Source organism: Schistocerca cancellata, chromosome 1 (assembly GCF_023864275.1).
Source record: "Schistocerca cancellata isolate TAMUIC-IGC-003103 chromosome 1, iqSchCanc2.1, whole genome shotgun sequence".
Taxonomy (NCBI): domain Eukaryota; kingdom Metazoa; phylum Arthropoda; class Insecta; order Orthoptera; family Acrididae; genus Schistocerca; species Schistocerca cancellata.
The window spans coordinates 203,132,764-203,149,755 of record NC_064626.1 but is presented as its reverse complement, the minus strand read 5'-3'; the positions used below and the strand labels follow the sequence as shown (position 1 = coordinate 203,149,755).

At 39.0% G+C, this 16,992-nt stretch overlaps 1 protein-coding gene across 2 annotated transcripts in view; it reads left to right on the top strand.

Moving 5' to 3' along the window:
• The window catches only part of LOC126168524 (calcineurin-binding protein cabin-1-like), a 254,871-nt gene that overhangs the window by 69,771 nt on the left and 168,108 nt on the right, over positions 1 to 16,992 (top strand). For both annotated transcript variants that reach the window (XM_049920564.1, XM_049920563.1), the window contains 3 exons: positions 3,601 to 3,745; positions 3,826 to 4,055; positions 14,804 to 14,944. In XM_049920564.1, the coding sequence (XP_049776521.1) occupies positions 3,601 to 3,745; positions 3,826 to 4,055; positions 14,804 to 14,944 (516 nt within the window). The remainder of the gene's footprint in view (positions 1 to 3,600; positions 3,746 to 3,825; positions 4,056 to 14,803; positions 14,945 to 16,992) is intronic.

Genomic DNA, 16,992 nt, shown 5'->3' with positions numbered 1-16,992 from the left:
GCAAAACAAAGCATAGGGCTATAAGGGAGATATTTTGAATCAAACACATTTCACTTTCAGCATACAAAGGACAAATAATGCAAGTAGAAAGATTTATATGTTCAGTAAAATAGATAAATAAGCAATAATGCCATGTCTCAATGAGGAGCCCAAAACTTTTAGCTTAGGACATGATCTCGTATAGGAGCTATGGCTCAAGTTTAAAAGAATAGGTGACAATGCACTGGGTAGATATGTATTCAGTAGAGTAGTTTGTGACAGTAGGGACCCTTCATTTTGCACAGTCACTGTAAAAGAACTGCTAAAGAAACAGAAACTACCATATGTAAGGTGTAAAACAAAGCATTGGGCTATACAGGGAGTTATTTTGAATGAAACACATTTCACTGTCAGTGTAGGAAGCCTTCATTGACTGCCGTAACAGAATATCGATTAAGGAAATTCTGGTTGTATGCGAAAGCTGTTAGTGGCATCAAAGTTAGCTTCCAGGCATTCATGAATGAGACAGGCACTGAAATTGAGGATAGCAAAGCAAAGCAAAGGCAGAAATACTTAACTCTGTTTTCAAATGTATCTTTACAAAGGAAAACCCAGGAGCACTGCCTAAATTTAATTCTCATACCACTGAAAAGAAGAGTGAGAAAGATGTCATAGCAACAGATGAAATCGCTAAAATTGAACAAAACTCCCAGAACTGCAGAATCCCTATCAGATTCTGGACCATATTTCCAGGAGAGTTAGCCCCTCTTGTAACTATAATCTACTGTAGACTCCTTGAACAAAAAACTGTGCCCAGTAGTTGGGAGAAAGTACAGGTCACATCCATCTACAAGAAGTGTAGCCGAAATGATCAAATACCTTTGATATCCATTTGTTTTAAAATCTTAGAATGTATTCTGAACTCAATCATAATGATGTACTTGGAAGCCAAACAGCATGGATTCTGAAAACATCAGTCACGTGAAACTCAACTTGCCCTTTTCTCACACGACATACCGAAAGCCATCAAGCAGCAGTTAGATATATGCAGTATGCTTGATATCTGAAAGGCGTTTGACTAGGTACCAAACCTATCCTTATTACCAAAAGTACGATTGTATTGGGTATTAGTGAAATTAGTAACTGGGTGGAGGGGTTTTTGGTAGGGAGGATGCAGCAATTTATCTTGGATGGAGAATCATTGAGAGATGTAACAGTAACTTCAAGTGTGCCCCAGGGAAGTGTGTAGGGACCCTTGCTGTTCATGTTATATAATAAGGACCATGTGGACAATATCAGTGGTAACCTCAGACTTTTTTAGATAATACAGTTATCTGTAACTAAGTAATGTTTGATAGAAGCCGCACAAATTTTCAGTTGGAACTAGATAAGATTTTAAAGTGGTGCAAGGATTGACAAATTTTTAAATGCTAAATGTAAAATTGTGCATTTCACAAAATGAAAAAAAAACTGAAAAGTCATGGGATACCTCCTTTTCCCGACATAGCGCAGCAGCTTGATGTGGCATGGTTTCAACAAGTTGTTGGAAGTCTCTTGCAGAAATACTAAGCCATGCTACCTCTATAGCCATCCGCAGTTACGAAAGTGTTGCAGGTGTAGGACTTTGTGCACAAACTGAGCTTTTAATTATGTCCCATAAATGTCCGATTGGATTCATGTCGGGCAATCTGGGTGGCCGAATCCCGTTCTTCAAACCAACCATGAACAGGTGTGGCCTGATGACACGGAGCATTGTCATACGTAAAAATTCCATCATTGTTTGGGCACATGAATGGCTGCAAATGGTCTCCAACTAGCCGAATATAACCATTTCCGGTCAATGATCAGTTCAGTTGGACACCAGGACCCAGTCCATTTCATATAAACGTAGCCCACACCATTTACGGAGCCACCATCAGCTTGCACTGTGCCTTGTTGACACCTTGGTTCCATGGCTCTGTAGGGTCTGCACCACACTCGGACCCTACCAGCAGCTCTTATGAACTGAAATCAGGACTTGTCTGACCAGGCCACTGTTTTCCAGTTGTCTTGGGTCTAACCGATATGGTCATGAGTCCAGGAGAAGCGCAATGTTGTGCTGTTAGTAAAGGCACCCGCGTTGGTCATCTGCTGCCCTAGCCCATTAATGCCAAATTTTTCTGCACTCTCCTAACAGATACGTTCATCCCACATTGATGTCCGCTGCTATTACATGCGGTGTTGCTTGTCTGTTAGGACTGACAATTCTGTGCATACACCACTGCTCTCGGTTGTTAAGTGAAGGCCATCGGCCAGTGCATTGTCCATGGGGAGAGATAATGCCTGAAATTTGGTGTTCGTGGTATACTCTGGAAACTGTGGATCTTGAAATACTGAATGCCTTGACAATTTCTGAAATGGAAGTCCTGTGTGTCTAGCTCCACCTACCATTCTGCGTTCAGAGCTGTTAATTCCCAAAGATACAGCCATAATCTAGTCGGAAACATTTTCACATGAATTACCTTCATACAGATGACAGTCTCACCAATGCAATGCCCTTTTATGTCTTGTGTAGGTGATATTACTGCCATCATTATATGTGCGTATCACTATCCTAAGACTTTTGACACCTCAGTGTAGTATCTTATGAATATATATCAGTGAGTCACAGTTAAGATTCATAAACTTGTACAAATGTCTGGGTGTAACACTTAGTAGCGATATCAAATGAAATGATGACATAGACTCAGTCACGGGTAAAGCGGGTAGCAGACTTCATTTTATCAGTAGAATACTAGAGACAGGCAGTCAGTCTTCAAAACACAATGTGCAACCCATCCTAGAAGATTGCACAAGAGTGTGGGACTAACAGAGGACATTGAAAAGGTACCAAGGAGGGCAACATGAATGGTCACAGCTTTGTTCAATCTATGGGAGAGTGAAACAAAGGTGCTGAAAGAACTGATCTGACATAAACTTGAAGATAGATGCAAACTAATCCATGAAAACCTACTTAGAAAGTCCCTAGAACTGACTTTAAGGGATGAATCTAAGACTGTATTACAAACCTCTTTACAAAGCTCCCATAGTGATCATAAAGACAATATTAGACTAATTACAGCACAAACAGAGGTGGCATTTAAGCCGTCATTCTTCTCGCACCCCATATGCGAATGGAATGGGGAAGATGCCCTAATAACTAGTACCGTAAGATGTACCCTTTGCCAAACAGTTCACAGCTGTTTGCAGACTATGGATATAGATGTAGAGGAGAAAAATGTAAAACTGTTAACTTGTTATTTGAGATGGATTTTCTTCTGCCACATTATTACATGTTTCTCACTTCTGTGCTGATATATAATAATTATCCAGGCATGCTGTCTCTTTTCTTCTTTTGTGATCCCAGAATGCTACAAGTGGTAGTAGCCTTATTGTATGAGAATTTCCCTCTGGTTTTCTTTTCGTCCTTCTCCCAAAAATCCTCCTTCCATTCGTGTTATTTGTGCTGATTAACTGTAGCCTACTGCCATTTAGTTGGGAAGGACTTGATATTATTTAGCTTTTGAATAAACTTAAACACTGTTCAACAGTAAGATTGACCATGGTGTAATGTTTATTTTACAATTGTGTATGTGTTTTCAGGCCAAACAACATGAAGGAAAGTAACCAAAAAAATGTGGATAATCTTCTATTAAATGACGACTCAATGGATACAATGGATCTGTACAAGTTGTTTGAGCGTAGGGAAAGTGTTGAAGGCTCCTGTGATGACAGAAACAATTCACAGGTGTGTGTAATTTGCAATAAAACTATTTCATTCAGAAATTTTAGAGATTTATTACAAATTAAAGATAGTTATATTTACAGGGAAAATTTTACTCAAAGGGAAGGGAAGGATTATTAAAGATAGTGGAGGAGGAAGGATACTTTGGTACGGATCAAGAAGAAAATGATGTCAGAAATCTTGTGGAGTCATGTGGGTCATCTGATGTGATTGACCTCCTTTTGAAATTTGTCACAATACTCAGTACCAAGTGGCATATTACATGGCCACTTGAACTAATCTCTGTGTACTTGGAAATGTACAAGTGTTTGAGGTAAGCATTAAAGCTTAATTTGAGACAGAAAATATTGTCTGAGAATTGTGTTTAATTGTACATGTATAGCAAACAAGGAGCCCCAAGCCATTGGAGTACTTCTTCCTTTCCTGTGCTGCAATCTTACTCTCTGCCTGCCTCTTTTCTCAGACTTTGTCTCTAGCATAGATTCCCTCTGGCAACCTAGCTTGCTTGTAGGATGTCAATAATGGCTTTTCCCATTTTGTTTCAATATTTTCCACCACCAGTTTCAGTAAACTTTTGTTCCATCCGTTCATCTGGTTTTGGCCTCCACCCTTTCAAAACTTTTTACAGAAGGGCTGGCTATGCAGGATATGACCCAGAGCCCAACATGGTAGCCAGTTGGATACCTGTACAGTGATAGCTTCCTGGCCACACAGGCAATGCATCATTGATGCCTGACTCTGACCTCCCCACACATGGCAAAGAGTAAATGCATGACTGTTTGAGACATTGGGGCTCTGGTAATGGCCAGCAAATAAGGTGGCAATCTCAGTATAGTTCAGTACTTCATGCATCAGACAGATGAAGAACTATGCACACACTTGGAGAAGAATGGGATCCGTTTTGTATGTTGTGTACATCAATGTATGTCAGACAACTAGGTTGACATTTGGGCATTCATCCTCATTTTTGAGCTGGATTTGCTTTCTGATAATGTAAAAATCATAGTTTAATGCTGTGAAGCAACATTTCTCACCTCCAGTTTGGTGCCTTAAATGTCAACACTTTGTGCATATCTCCCCGGTGTACAGCAGAGCCAGTTAGTGGACACTATTGTCACCCGCTTCACAAAAACTCACCATGTGCACTGCCACATCTCGGTGTCAGTTGCAGAAATGATCACAGTTCCTGATGTCTGAAGTGTGGTAACCTAATTGAGAAATACAAAATCCAGGGACTGAAGGTCGCTGGTCGCCTCTTATCTTTTGAAGCTCGGAAAAGAAGGATCATTTATATCCTGTTTTAATGATATCAGCCTTTGCTGCTACTGTGGTCCAGTCGTCAGCAGTACTTGTTTGCATTTACTCCCTCAATGTTGATGTCTACTAGTCGTGCAAGTACGTTAGACCATGGGAGCATGGCTTCTACATCACCAACACTCCACAGATGATTCACACTTGAAAATTTGGTTATGTTGGAAACAACAATTTCATAAGCTTTTTCTGCATTCCAACACCATGTTACAATGGAAAATCCAGGATGGAATGTAACAATATAAAGAAAAGGAAAGTTGCTACCCACCATATAACGGAGAAGCTGAGTCGTAGGTAGGCACAACAAAAAGACTGTCACAAATAAAGCTGTCGACCAGTATGGCCTTCGCCAAAAATAGATGACACAAACACACACACACACACACACACACACACACACACACACACACACACACACACACGAGACTGCAATCTCTGGCAACTGAAGCCAAACCGCGAACAGTGACACCAGTGCATGCTGAGAGTAGCAACTGGGTGGGGGTAAGGAGACTGAGCAGGGAGGGGAAGGGATAGTATGGTGGGATTGGGGGTGGGGGACAGTGAAGTGCTGCCGGGGAGTGTGCAGGGACGAGATGGAGAGAGGGTAGGGGAGCTATGTGCAGTTGGGAGGTTAGACGCTGGGCCGGGGAGAGGTGGGGGAGAGGGGTTAGCAGAAAAAGAGAGAAGTAAAAAGACTGGGTGTGATGGTGGAATGAGGGCTGTATAGTGCTGGAATGGGAACAGGGAAGGGGCTGGATGCATGAGGAAAATGACTGATGAAGGTTGAAGCCAAACTTTGTTAGACATTGTCCTCACCCATCCAGCCCTTTCCCTGTTCCCATTCCAGCACTACACAGCTCTCATTCGAGCATTGCGCCCAGTCTTTTTACTCCTCTCCTTTTTCACTACCCCACCTGACCTCCACCCCACCTGTCCCCCACCCCCTGTCTAACCTCCCGACTGCACATAGGTGACCTACCCTCTCTCCACCTTGTCCCTGCTCACTCCCAAGCAGCACTTAACTGTCCCCCTCCCCCACCCTACTATTTTTTAGGAAGGGCATACTGGCTGAAAGCTTTATTCATGGCAGTCTTTTTGTTGTGCCTATCTGCAACTCAGCATCTTCGCTATATGGCGAGTAGCAACTTTGCTTTTCTTACATCTTATTACCGTCTTTTTTGACCTACATAATGCTTATGACACCACTTGACGCCATCAAATTTTATGTACCCTCAATGATTTGGCCTTTTGAGACCCCCCTACCAATTTTTATTCATCAGTTTTTATCCCACAATTTGTTTTGGGTTAGAGTTGATGTACCACTCAGGTCCCCATGGCTGCAAGAGAACAGTATCCCACAGGACTCTGTCCTGAGTGTGACACTCTTCCTCATTTACATCAACGGGCTAGTGGCTTCTGTCAGACCAGTGGTCACTCCTACAGGATACTTGTATGTAGATAACTTCCACATTTAGTATGACTGAATCTGTAGCCTTGGTTCAAAGCTATCTCCAAGGTGCAATCCAAAGGGCTTTCACTTGGACGCTTTCACTTGGCGTCTATTTCTCTCGTCTGTGAAGGTGCAGGTCACACATTCCTGTCATCGCACATTGGTCCATCGTAATACAGAGCTCAACCTGGGCTACCAGTGCTTGGACACTGCTGCACAGTCCAGATTTTTGGGGCTGCTCTCTGACAAAAATCTGTCATATCTGCCCCATTTTCGTCAGCTGAAGGCTAGCTGTATGTGAAAGTTTAATGCTGTCTGCTTCCATGCCCACACCTTTGGGAGTGTGGATCACGCTACTCTACTCCATATTTACTGGACCCAGATCCTGTCCCAGTTGGACTACAGTTGCCAGGTTGATAGTTCAGTAGCATCTGTGGCTTTGAAGTTATTTGACATAATCTTTCGTTGTAGACTAAGACTGGCCACTGGTGCCTTCCAGACTAGTTCCATAGATAGTCTTCTTGCTGAAGTGGGGCTCTTATCTGTTCAGTTCCTGTAATACTGGCTCATGCTCGAATATGTGATCACCACATGATGATATCCTAACCATCCAACTTGTGGAGTTTTTTGCATACAAGAGGTATTGACCCCTCAGGTAGGATCACTTCAGCCTCCTAACCTCATTGTTTCTCTCACCATATTTTATTGTTCTCAATCTAACTGATGCCTATTACATTTTAACCTTCTTACTTTTACTGTTACAAATCTCCCAGCTAGAAGGCATTCTTTACTCTGCAGTTACTCAGCCTTTATCAAGCTGGCAGTGGGTCAGATGCGGGGTTTGGATTTCTCTCTTTACGGGTGAGTTGTGGGAAAGCCCTTGTCTACTCTCTTACTACTCTTCAAATTATTTTTCAGTTCTGCCATCAATATTATTCTCAGTTCCTCTGTTTTATTACTTTTGCATAATCTTATAATTTGATAAAATTTCTGGCTGACATCACTAACTCTAGGTGAAATCCCTCTTGACATAGGGACCTTGTTGTTTAGTCCCTTAAGTGACCAACCAACCAACCAACCAACCAACCAATCTGTTAACAAGTTTCACATCTATTGGATTTATTAATACTGTAGCATCATTATATTATTGTTGTTTCCTTGTGAATGAGTTTATTGATATTGTAATATGTACAACTACACATTGTAGAGCAATTTGCCTATTAGGATGTTTTCTAGATTTCATGTAAATGGACGTTAGTTGCACTGGACCATTTACATAAAATTGGGATACCCTATATGCATTAAAAATATGCCGACTCGGAAAAATGATATCTATACTACTAATGATAGTCACAGGCAGCCACTCCACTTTAGCGGACTGATCCATAATGCATAGAAACATACAACCAAAAATTTGGTTTTTGTTACATTTTTCATTCCATGATGTGGTTGTCTTTCCACTATTTTATGTATTTTTCCGTACAGGACTTTCCATTTTTCTAGTAATAGTAATTATAAATTGTCTACTAAAACTGACTCTTAACGCCATTTCATGCAAGCCAAAATACATGGACTATCTCTTCTGTCATAAAGCTTAAAGGTCAGCTGCTCAAACGTAAAATAAGGAAATAAATTCTTATTGTGTTTAGAGATCTTTCAGAACAGCTGAGGTATCACTGCATACAGGGGCCAGAAGTCACAGGAAAAATCAGGCAGCAAAATCATGCACTCGAGATATTTAAAATCACTCAAGTTGCACTTTTCAAGAAATGGAGAATGCAAGGTATGAAGGAAGAAATGGAAGGACTATATGGAGATATTTAAGACATTGTCAACCAACACTCTACAGAATCCTTTTCCCTCCAGAAGGAAGGCAGAGCTTGGACGATGTAGCATCAAAACTAGAGTGCAGAGTGTTCTTTGGATCAGTTCTTGCTGGTTTTGCTCTGAATTCAATGAGTCTGAGGCTGTTCTGACCACAGTGTCTCCCAGGGACTTAATCATTCCAGCTGCCATTTCTCTTGGGTATATAGACTTAGGAGTTTACTCATAGTGGACAACAGCTGTGGATTAAAACTGTATGTGGGACTGGGACTCGAACCCGAGACCTTTGTATTTTGTGGACAAGTACTCTGCTGACTGAGCTATCCGAGCATGACTTGTGACCCTCCGTCACAGCTTTACTTCCACGAGTACCTGTTTACTACCTTTCAAACTTCACAGACATTCTCCTGCATACTTTTTTGAGACAAACTGTCCTGGAAGAAAGGAAACAGCAGAGAAATGGCTTAGCTACAGTCTAAGCCGTCGTAACCTAGCCTTTATCATTTTCTCTTGGTTGTTGTACATGTTATATATTACCATTTCTCTCTGTGGTGTATACCTATTTTTGTGAGGGTCACTTTACATTGCCAAAAGTTTTTTTTTCCAGATTGGCGTATCTTATGCAAGTGTCTTGACTTCTTAAATCTTGATTCCATTATCAAATGTTCTGTCAGAATGCCTCTCTAGTGCATTTACCTTATCCAAAACCAAATTGATCATTATGTAACTACAGTGGAATGTCTATTTCACATTTTCGTGCAGTCCGGAATTAAAAACGCAACATTGAGGAAAACATTAAAACCCCCCCAAAATATGAGCAAAAACACATGTACTTGGCATATATGATTAAAAATTGCAATCCTCTCCAATACTTTGTATAAAATCTGTCTATAAGTGAAGGAAATTAAATGTACAATACAATGTTACACAATAATTTGTGGTAATATGTTTCACCAGTTCTTAAATATCACAGATGTGTAACAGCAAGTAAAAACTCATCAAAAAATTGAAACTGATGTCTTGGTACAATGTAATCAAGCTCTTTTCTGACATGCTCTGTCCAAAAATTATGCATTCAAAACATGCGGTTTTGAGAGATCATCCTCTGTGCTCACCCAGAGAAAAGCAAAAGTTGTTGAACATGTTGAATTAAACCATAAAAAGATCACAGCAGCTAAGTGGTTAAACTATAAACATAAATGCAGACATCTGCATAATTACATACTTTTCCACCATTGGTGTTATTGTTTAATGCGTTTCTTACAAGCCGTACTTCATATGCTCACCACTGTTAAAATGTTATTTTAAGCTTGATGAGAGAAATAGAGACTGAAAAAATGAGTTTACTTTCCTAATTGACACTACGAACTTACTAGAAGTTGGCTCAGTGAATTTCTGTACACTGCGTAAAATGTAAATTTGAAAGAAAGCTCGGGTGCTACAGTTTCGCTTCATGTCCTCTATCACTGTCAGTCTTTATGATCTACGGTGTGTGGTGTATGTGGTGCAAAGTGTATATGTGAGTAATTGTTGCAACTGTATCTTGTCATATTTGAACACAAAAGTCTTTAAAATGTGCTATCACAAAACCCTTGTCTGTTTCCGTGTGTCATAGCACATCATCTGTATGAAAAGTATATTTTCAGCACTTCACAAAATGCTTTCACCCTTACCTACACTCCGGTCATTGGAGGGCCACTCCCCTTCTCCACGCATCCAATAGGCGAGCTCATTTTGTGGGTAATAGTGTGGTGTAGTGACTGCGCTGGCTATTGTGTAACTTAACAAGTCATCAGCCAATAAGAGTTCACTAGCCAGAAATGGGCGAATTTCCTTGATTGTGACTGAGCATATTCTTTGAGACTCAGTGTTTGAATTTAAAAGGTTGACGATTGTTGCTGAATACAGTATATTGGAAATACATGCAAAAAGATGAGACTGGGTATAAGTAGCACAAGGAAAGATGATGGCTGGATTCCTTCGTCAGGTATCGGTTCAGTCTGAAACACTTCGTGTCAACTGTCTTGTTTTTCCATTACTGCTGCAATGTAGCAGTAGTAGTATCATAATAGCCCAGTGAAGCTAAATGTTAGAAGTTTTGTTGGCAACACTGATTGTGGATTACGTCAGCATTTCCTCTCTCAGGTCACCCTTCTCCACAATGGCTTTAAATATCTTCTTAACCCTGCCACCACCCATGTTGCGAACCATTAGTCTTCTGTTCTACTTATAACTCTTTGTCACATCAAATGCCTCAAATGTCAATAGAAGAAAATGGGATGAAGTAAAGCGAGATGTCGAGTAAGAACTTAGAATCGATGTAAACCCTACTAGGAAGAAATATAAAATCAGGGGATTTTTAGCATTGATGTTATGAGTTTTTCACAGGTGCTATGAATTTGCGGTGTAGAAATGCAAAAAATGTAAAATAGGAGGATGTAAAATTGAAGGTCCACTATAATCCTCAATTTTCTTTTACATTCTTTTGTATATAACTCTTAACAGCATTTTAAATGCACAAACTATCAAGCTGATTTTAAAATAGTTGTCACACTTACCTACTCTTGCTTTCTTTAGGATTGTGTGGATGATATTGTTCCAAAAGTTCAATAGTATTTCTCCAGTCTCATTAATTATGCTTATGAATAATGGCTGTATTGCCATTTGCCCCAATGATTTTATAAATTATGAAGGAATAGTGTCTATTCTTTCTGCATTGTCTAATCATAAATCTTCCAAAGCTCTATCAAATTCTTAGACTGCATCTGCTATGTCCTCCAAATCAGAACCTGTTTCTTCTTCTGTCACATTATCAGAGAGGTCCTCTGCTTCTCAGAATCCTTTTAATGTACTCTTTCCATCTGTCTCATCTTTCCTTTCTGTTTAACAGTGCAATTCATTTTGCCTTCTTAATGTTATTTCGGCTTCCAAATTCTCAAACTTTGTTTTGACTTTTTCGTGTGCAGAATATGTCTTGATGACTTTCTTTTTCCAACTGTCCACAATTTTTCCTGTAACAGTTTTGCCTTAGCTTTCTTGCCCTTTTTGAACTCTCATTCATAGATGATTTAGATTGTTGCATTTGTCTGTTTTCCTGAATATTTCTGTGTTTACTTCTTTCATCAGTCAGATGAAGTATTTCTTTGGTTAAGCACAATTTATTTGGAGTTACCTATCCTCTATCTGTATTTGCCTGTACAACTTCTGTGGTCACCCTTTTTAGAAATGTTTATTCCCATTCAAATGAACTACATACTGTAGTACTCGTCTACATCTGCATCTACGTGGATACTCTGCAAATCACACTTAAGTGTCTGGCAGAGGGTTCATCAAACTGCCTTCACAATAATTCTCTATTATTCCAATTTTGAACAGCATGCAGAAAAAACTAACACCCATATTTTTCTGTGTGAGATTTGATTTCCCATATTTTATTATGATGGTGGTTTCTTCCTATGTTGGTCAGTGTCAACAAATTATTTTCTCTCTCTGAGGAGAAAGTTGGTAATTGAAATTTCGTGAGAAGATTCTGGTGCAACAAAAAATGTCTTTGTTTTAATGATATCCGCCCCAAATCCAGTATCATGTCGGTGACATTCTCTCCCCTATTTCGCGTTACTACAAAATGTGCTGCTCTTCTTTAACTTTCTCGATGCACTCCATTACTCCTATCTGGTAAGGATTCCATGCCATGCAGCAGTACTTGAAAGAGGATGGACAAGCATAATGTAGGCACACTCTTTAGCAGATCTGTTGCATCTTCCAAGTATCCCGCCAATAAATCAGACTTTGGTTCCCCTTCTCCACAACATTTCTGTGTGTTCTTTCCAATTTATGTTGTTTGTAATTGTAATTCCTTGGTATTTAGTTGAATTTATGGCCTTCAAATTTGACTGATTTATTGTGTAACTGAAGTTTAACAGATTCCTGTTAGCACTCATGTGGATGACCTCACACTTTTCATTATTTAGGGTCAACTGCCAAGTTTCACATCATACAGACATCTTTCCTAAATGGTTTCACCAGTTGTTTTGATCTTCTGATGACTTTATTGGCCAATAAATGACAGCATTATCTGCTAACAACCTAAGACAGCTGCTCAGATTGTCTCCTAAATCATTTGTATAGATAAGGAACAGCAGAGGGTCTATAACACTACCTTGGAGAATGTCAGAAATCACATCTGTTTTACATGATGACTTTCCAACAATTACTGTGGACTGTGGCTTCATGATTTCCTGTCAGAGAGGTCAGTCACATAACTGAGATGATATTCTGTAAGCTCACAATTTGATTTCAAGTCTCTTATGGGGTACAGTGTCAAAAGCATTCTGGGAATCTAGAAATATGAAATCAAATTGAAATCCCTTGTCAACAGCACACAGCACTTTGTGTGAGTAAAGAGTTAGTTGTGTTTCACAAGAACAATATTTTCTAAATCCCTGTTGACTGTGTGTCAATAGACGACTGTCTTTGAGATAATTTGTAATGTTAGAACGCAATGTATGTTCCAAAGTCGTGCTGCATTATCACAGTATGTGCAGTGCCAGAACTGCAAATATGTTTCATCATTTCTAAGTATTCTATTATTGCATTCCTTGTATGTTGATTATTTCTGACAATTCTCTAAAACTTCAGTTTAATCTTCATAATTACTAAGTTGTGATCTGTCTGTATCTGCACCTGGTTTACCTTACACTCCAGTATCTGATTTTAGGATCTTTGCCACACCATTACATAATCTAGCTGGCATATTCCTATCTTTTCTGGGTTTTTCAAAGTACACCACCCCCACTTGTGATGTTTGCACACTGTATTTGCTGTTAGTATTGAACATGTATAGCAAAAATCAAGGACCCCTTTTCCCCCTTACCGTATTTACTCGAATCTAAGCCGCACTCGAATCTAAGCCGCACCTGAAAAATGAGACTCGAAATGAAGGAAAAAAAAATTCCCGAATCTAAGCCGCACCTGTAATTTTAGACTCGAAATTCAAGGGGAGAGAAAAGTTTTAGGCCGCACCTCCAAATCGAAACAAAGTTGGTCCATTGTAATACGAGACACAATTCAGGTCGAATGAATGACGATACAGCTACAGTAGTTCGGTTCGAGTCATAAGCAAAGCAGTTAAGCTTTACCAGGTAGCCATTGCTATGCGTCAAGCGCTTCGTCCGTATTTATTCGGCTACCCTTCCTTTTTCATGTGCTTCATCTGGTTTGAATCGATTGCTTTAGTTTGCTTCGATCTGATAATTGCCGTTTTCTTTGTTATAGGTGTTTACGTCACTCTTAAGCTGAAAATGCATTACTGTACTGTGTCATGCATTGTTTGTCGCATTCTGATAGTGCATGTTCACGGCCTGTCGCGGCTCGCGGCATGGCTTGCTTTTGTGCGCGCTACCGCCGCTTACAAAAAAAAAAAAAAAAAAAAAAAAAAAAGGGATCGTCTCATTAGCGAAACAATGACAAGAGACTGCTATTTGTTGTTACTTACACTGCTACTTTCTTTGATAATGATCAACAAGAACCAAATAATAGACTGCGTATGATAGTTGTTCAGTTCCCTAATGTTCTCTCTCTCTCTCTCTCTCTCTCTCCCTCTCCCTCCTTCTTCTGCTTTGATGTTGGCACATTTACCTGAACTACAAAGTGAACCCAAACTCCACCAACAAAAATTTTTTGTGTTACTCAGGAATAGTTTTTAAACATGTGACAGGAATACTTAGTCTTCAGGGGCTTATTACAGTGAAATAATGTGATTTTGATTTATTTGATTTGTTATCCAAATTACCTTCGTTTCTGTGAAAATCCTTCACCATAGTGTAAAAACTTGTAATATGCAACTGCTAAAATGTAAAAATGTACCAAAACAACAGATGTAAAAGTACTGTGATGTGGTTGCCATTGCTGGAGGAGTAACTGAGCACAGTATTTGTATTTTGCTAATCTTCCATTTCATTTAGTGAAGTCACACGTGAAGTGCACATCTGCCAACTCTGAAGCAATAAACCCATAAGTACTGTATTGCACCACTGTTAACATACAGCCTACACTGTAAGGAAAACAAACCCGAAACAAACACAGCAATACTGAATGCAAGCTTAAAGGTGAAGGGAAAAGTCAGCATTATTTTTGCCAACAGCAAGTATCATAAGTATATGGAACAAGTTTGTTTCCAAACAAGACACACAGGGTGTACCGTTGACATTTGCACTGTGTATGTAGAATATTCATCACTGTTGGTGCAGTTACTTCTCATTCTCCTCCTCTCTTTAATTTCTATTTTTATGGCAGAATGTGTACTTGAGAATTATGGAGAAATGATACTAGAGTTTTGCATAACAGGTTGGTAAATGTTTCTTGAGATTCATTGTGCCACATGTTTCCTTCATAGGATGTAAAGTATGGAGAAGTAAAGTACTTGATTATTAGACGTGTCTAAATAATATTCTTACATAACACTAATTGTTTTTCAGAGAACACGTTAACCACCCTTCAGTTTTTGCACAAGAAGAAAGCACTGATATAAAAGCAGATACATCAGCTACTATACTATATTTAGAAATCTGTCTCGACAAATCGCTGAATGATAAAACATCAAGAGATTATGAGCTACTGTAAGTGTTTTATTTTTTAATACAAACCACCATTATTTATATGTTGTAATGTTTGTTGTTACTATTGTGTTTTAAGACCTAGTACTAGATGTTAACAGAAAATCTGATGCCTTGCACAGGTCAGTGAAAATTATTATAATTCAGCATTTTTATAAGAAAAAATATATTTCTTAAATGTGGAACTTTTGAAATGGAAAATGATTTTTAACAAATTATCTGTGTTCATGTGCCTACTATTGCTAGCACAATAAGCCATTTTCAGACTCGGCAGACATTTAGTCACATTCTAACTTGATGTAACATGTGGCTAGCCACTTTTCTAAAAGTCATAAGAGCATTATCTTTATAGATCCTTCATCAATCTATGCTGCAGTCAGAAGAATATCCTTACCATAAAAGACCTGCTACATTGCTAAGCATGCCACACATACAGTATTATAAGATGTCTCTGGTGAGAATTAAAGGATACGGCTTCTAAATTGTCTTCATAAATTACATCTAAATGGCCTTAACAATTGAGTAAAGTCGAAGGGAGTTTTGATTTCTGCAAGTATTGTGACTGACACTTCTCAAAGCATTGTAGTGGAACAAGAGAAGATTATTGATAAGTACTACAAAAGCCATTCTAAGTAAGAAGTAAAAAGCTTCCCACCTGAAAAATCCATTGTCCATAGAGTAACATCAGCTCATTTGTACATGGACGTGGAAATGAAATTGCTTTACTGTTTGTGCTTGAAATGACTTAAGTAGATCTTCTGTATCCTACTGATGTTTGAGTTCATCTCCTTCGAAATAAAATTTTGTTGCATTACCACTGCCCACATTGCTCTAGTAAGGCAGAAATATTTGATCACAGAAAACTGAAGATTTGAGATAAAAGGTGCAAGCCCATGTGGTAATAACTCCTCCCTAATGGAGAAATATGCTATCTATGTGAGAACAAAAGATGGAGTAGTAAACTATCTCAGTTTAAATTTATCTACAATACTGTCAGCAATATATCCAAAAATGATAATACACTATTTTACTGTACAAAAGGATAGTCACTGCAAACCATATAGTGGAGTTGCTGATAGGTGCAATGAAAAGACTGTTGGAAAGTGAGCTTTCGGCCAACAAGGCTTTCTTCAAAATTAAACAAAACACACCCTCCCCCCTCCCCCTCCCCCACAAAAACACACACACACACACACACACACACACACACACACACACACAGCATCTGTGGCATCTGAAGCCAGACTGCCAGAGACTGTGTGTGTGTTGTGTTGTGTTGTCTAATTTCAAAGAGGCCTTGTGTTGAGCTCACTTCCCGACGGTCTTTTTGTCGTGGCTATCTGTGACTCGGCATCTCTGCTATATAGTGAGTAGCGACTATCCTTTTCATCATATTGTTACATTACATCATGGATTTTCCATTGTTTTATTATAATGCCAGTTAGATGAACAAAATAGATTAAGTTACCAAATTACTGCAGCAGCAGTAGTGCAGTTTCAGTTACCTAAATTAGATTTGGAATGCCATCCACTGTAGCATAGAACTTTGTCTTGTGTTCTCTTAGAATACCTAATAAAGGAAAGAATCTCCACATAAATAAGAACTGAAACTGTTGTTTAATAGATACTGTGGCAATTTTTGTCACAAGCAACAATAGCCAGTCAAGTCAAGCATATTTATTTAATTTCTTTTCTTTCTTCAGAATAAATATTTGCAGAATCATCTAGTACAGTGTTAAAATTATTTGTTAAATACTGTGTCTTTTGCTTCAGTTTTTAATAAAAGAATGAATCTGATCCATCTTTTCATTTTTAAAATTTGCATCTGTTGTCTAGGAGTTTCAAATACAAATCTCCAGTTGATTCTTTCCATTAGCTCTTTTTATGTACCTGACATTATGAACAATATGAGTGCTTGTCCTCGGAGTCTTTCATGGTGGCGCATTTGAATAAAATCTTCTCAGTTTTCAACCCACGTCAATTCAAATAAAGATCTCAAGCTTTCAGTGGTTAGCTCTAGCGTCGTCATCAGGGGTAAAACTACTGACTGC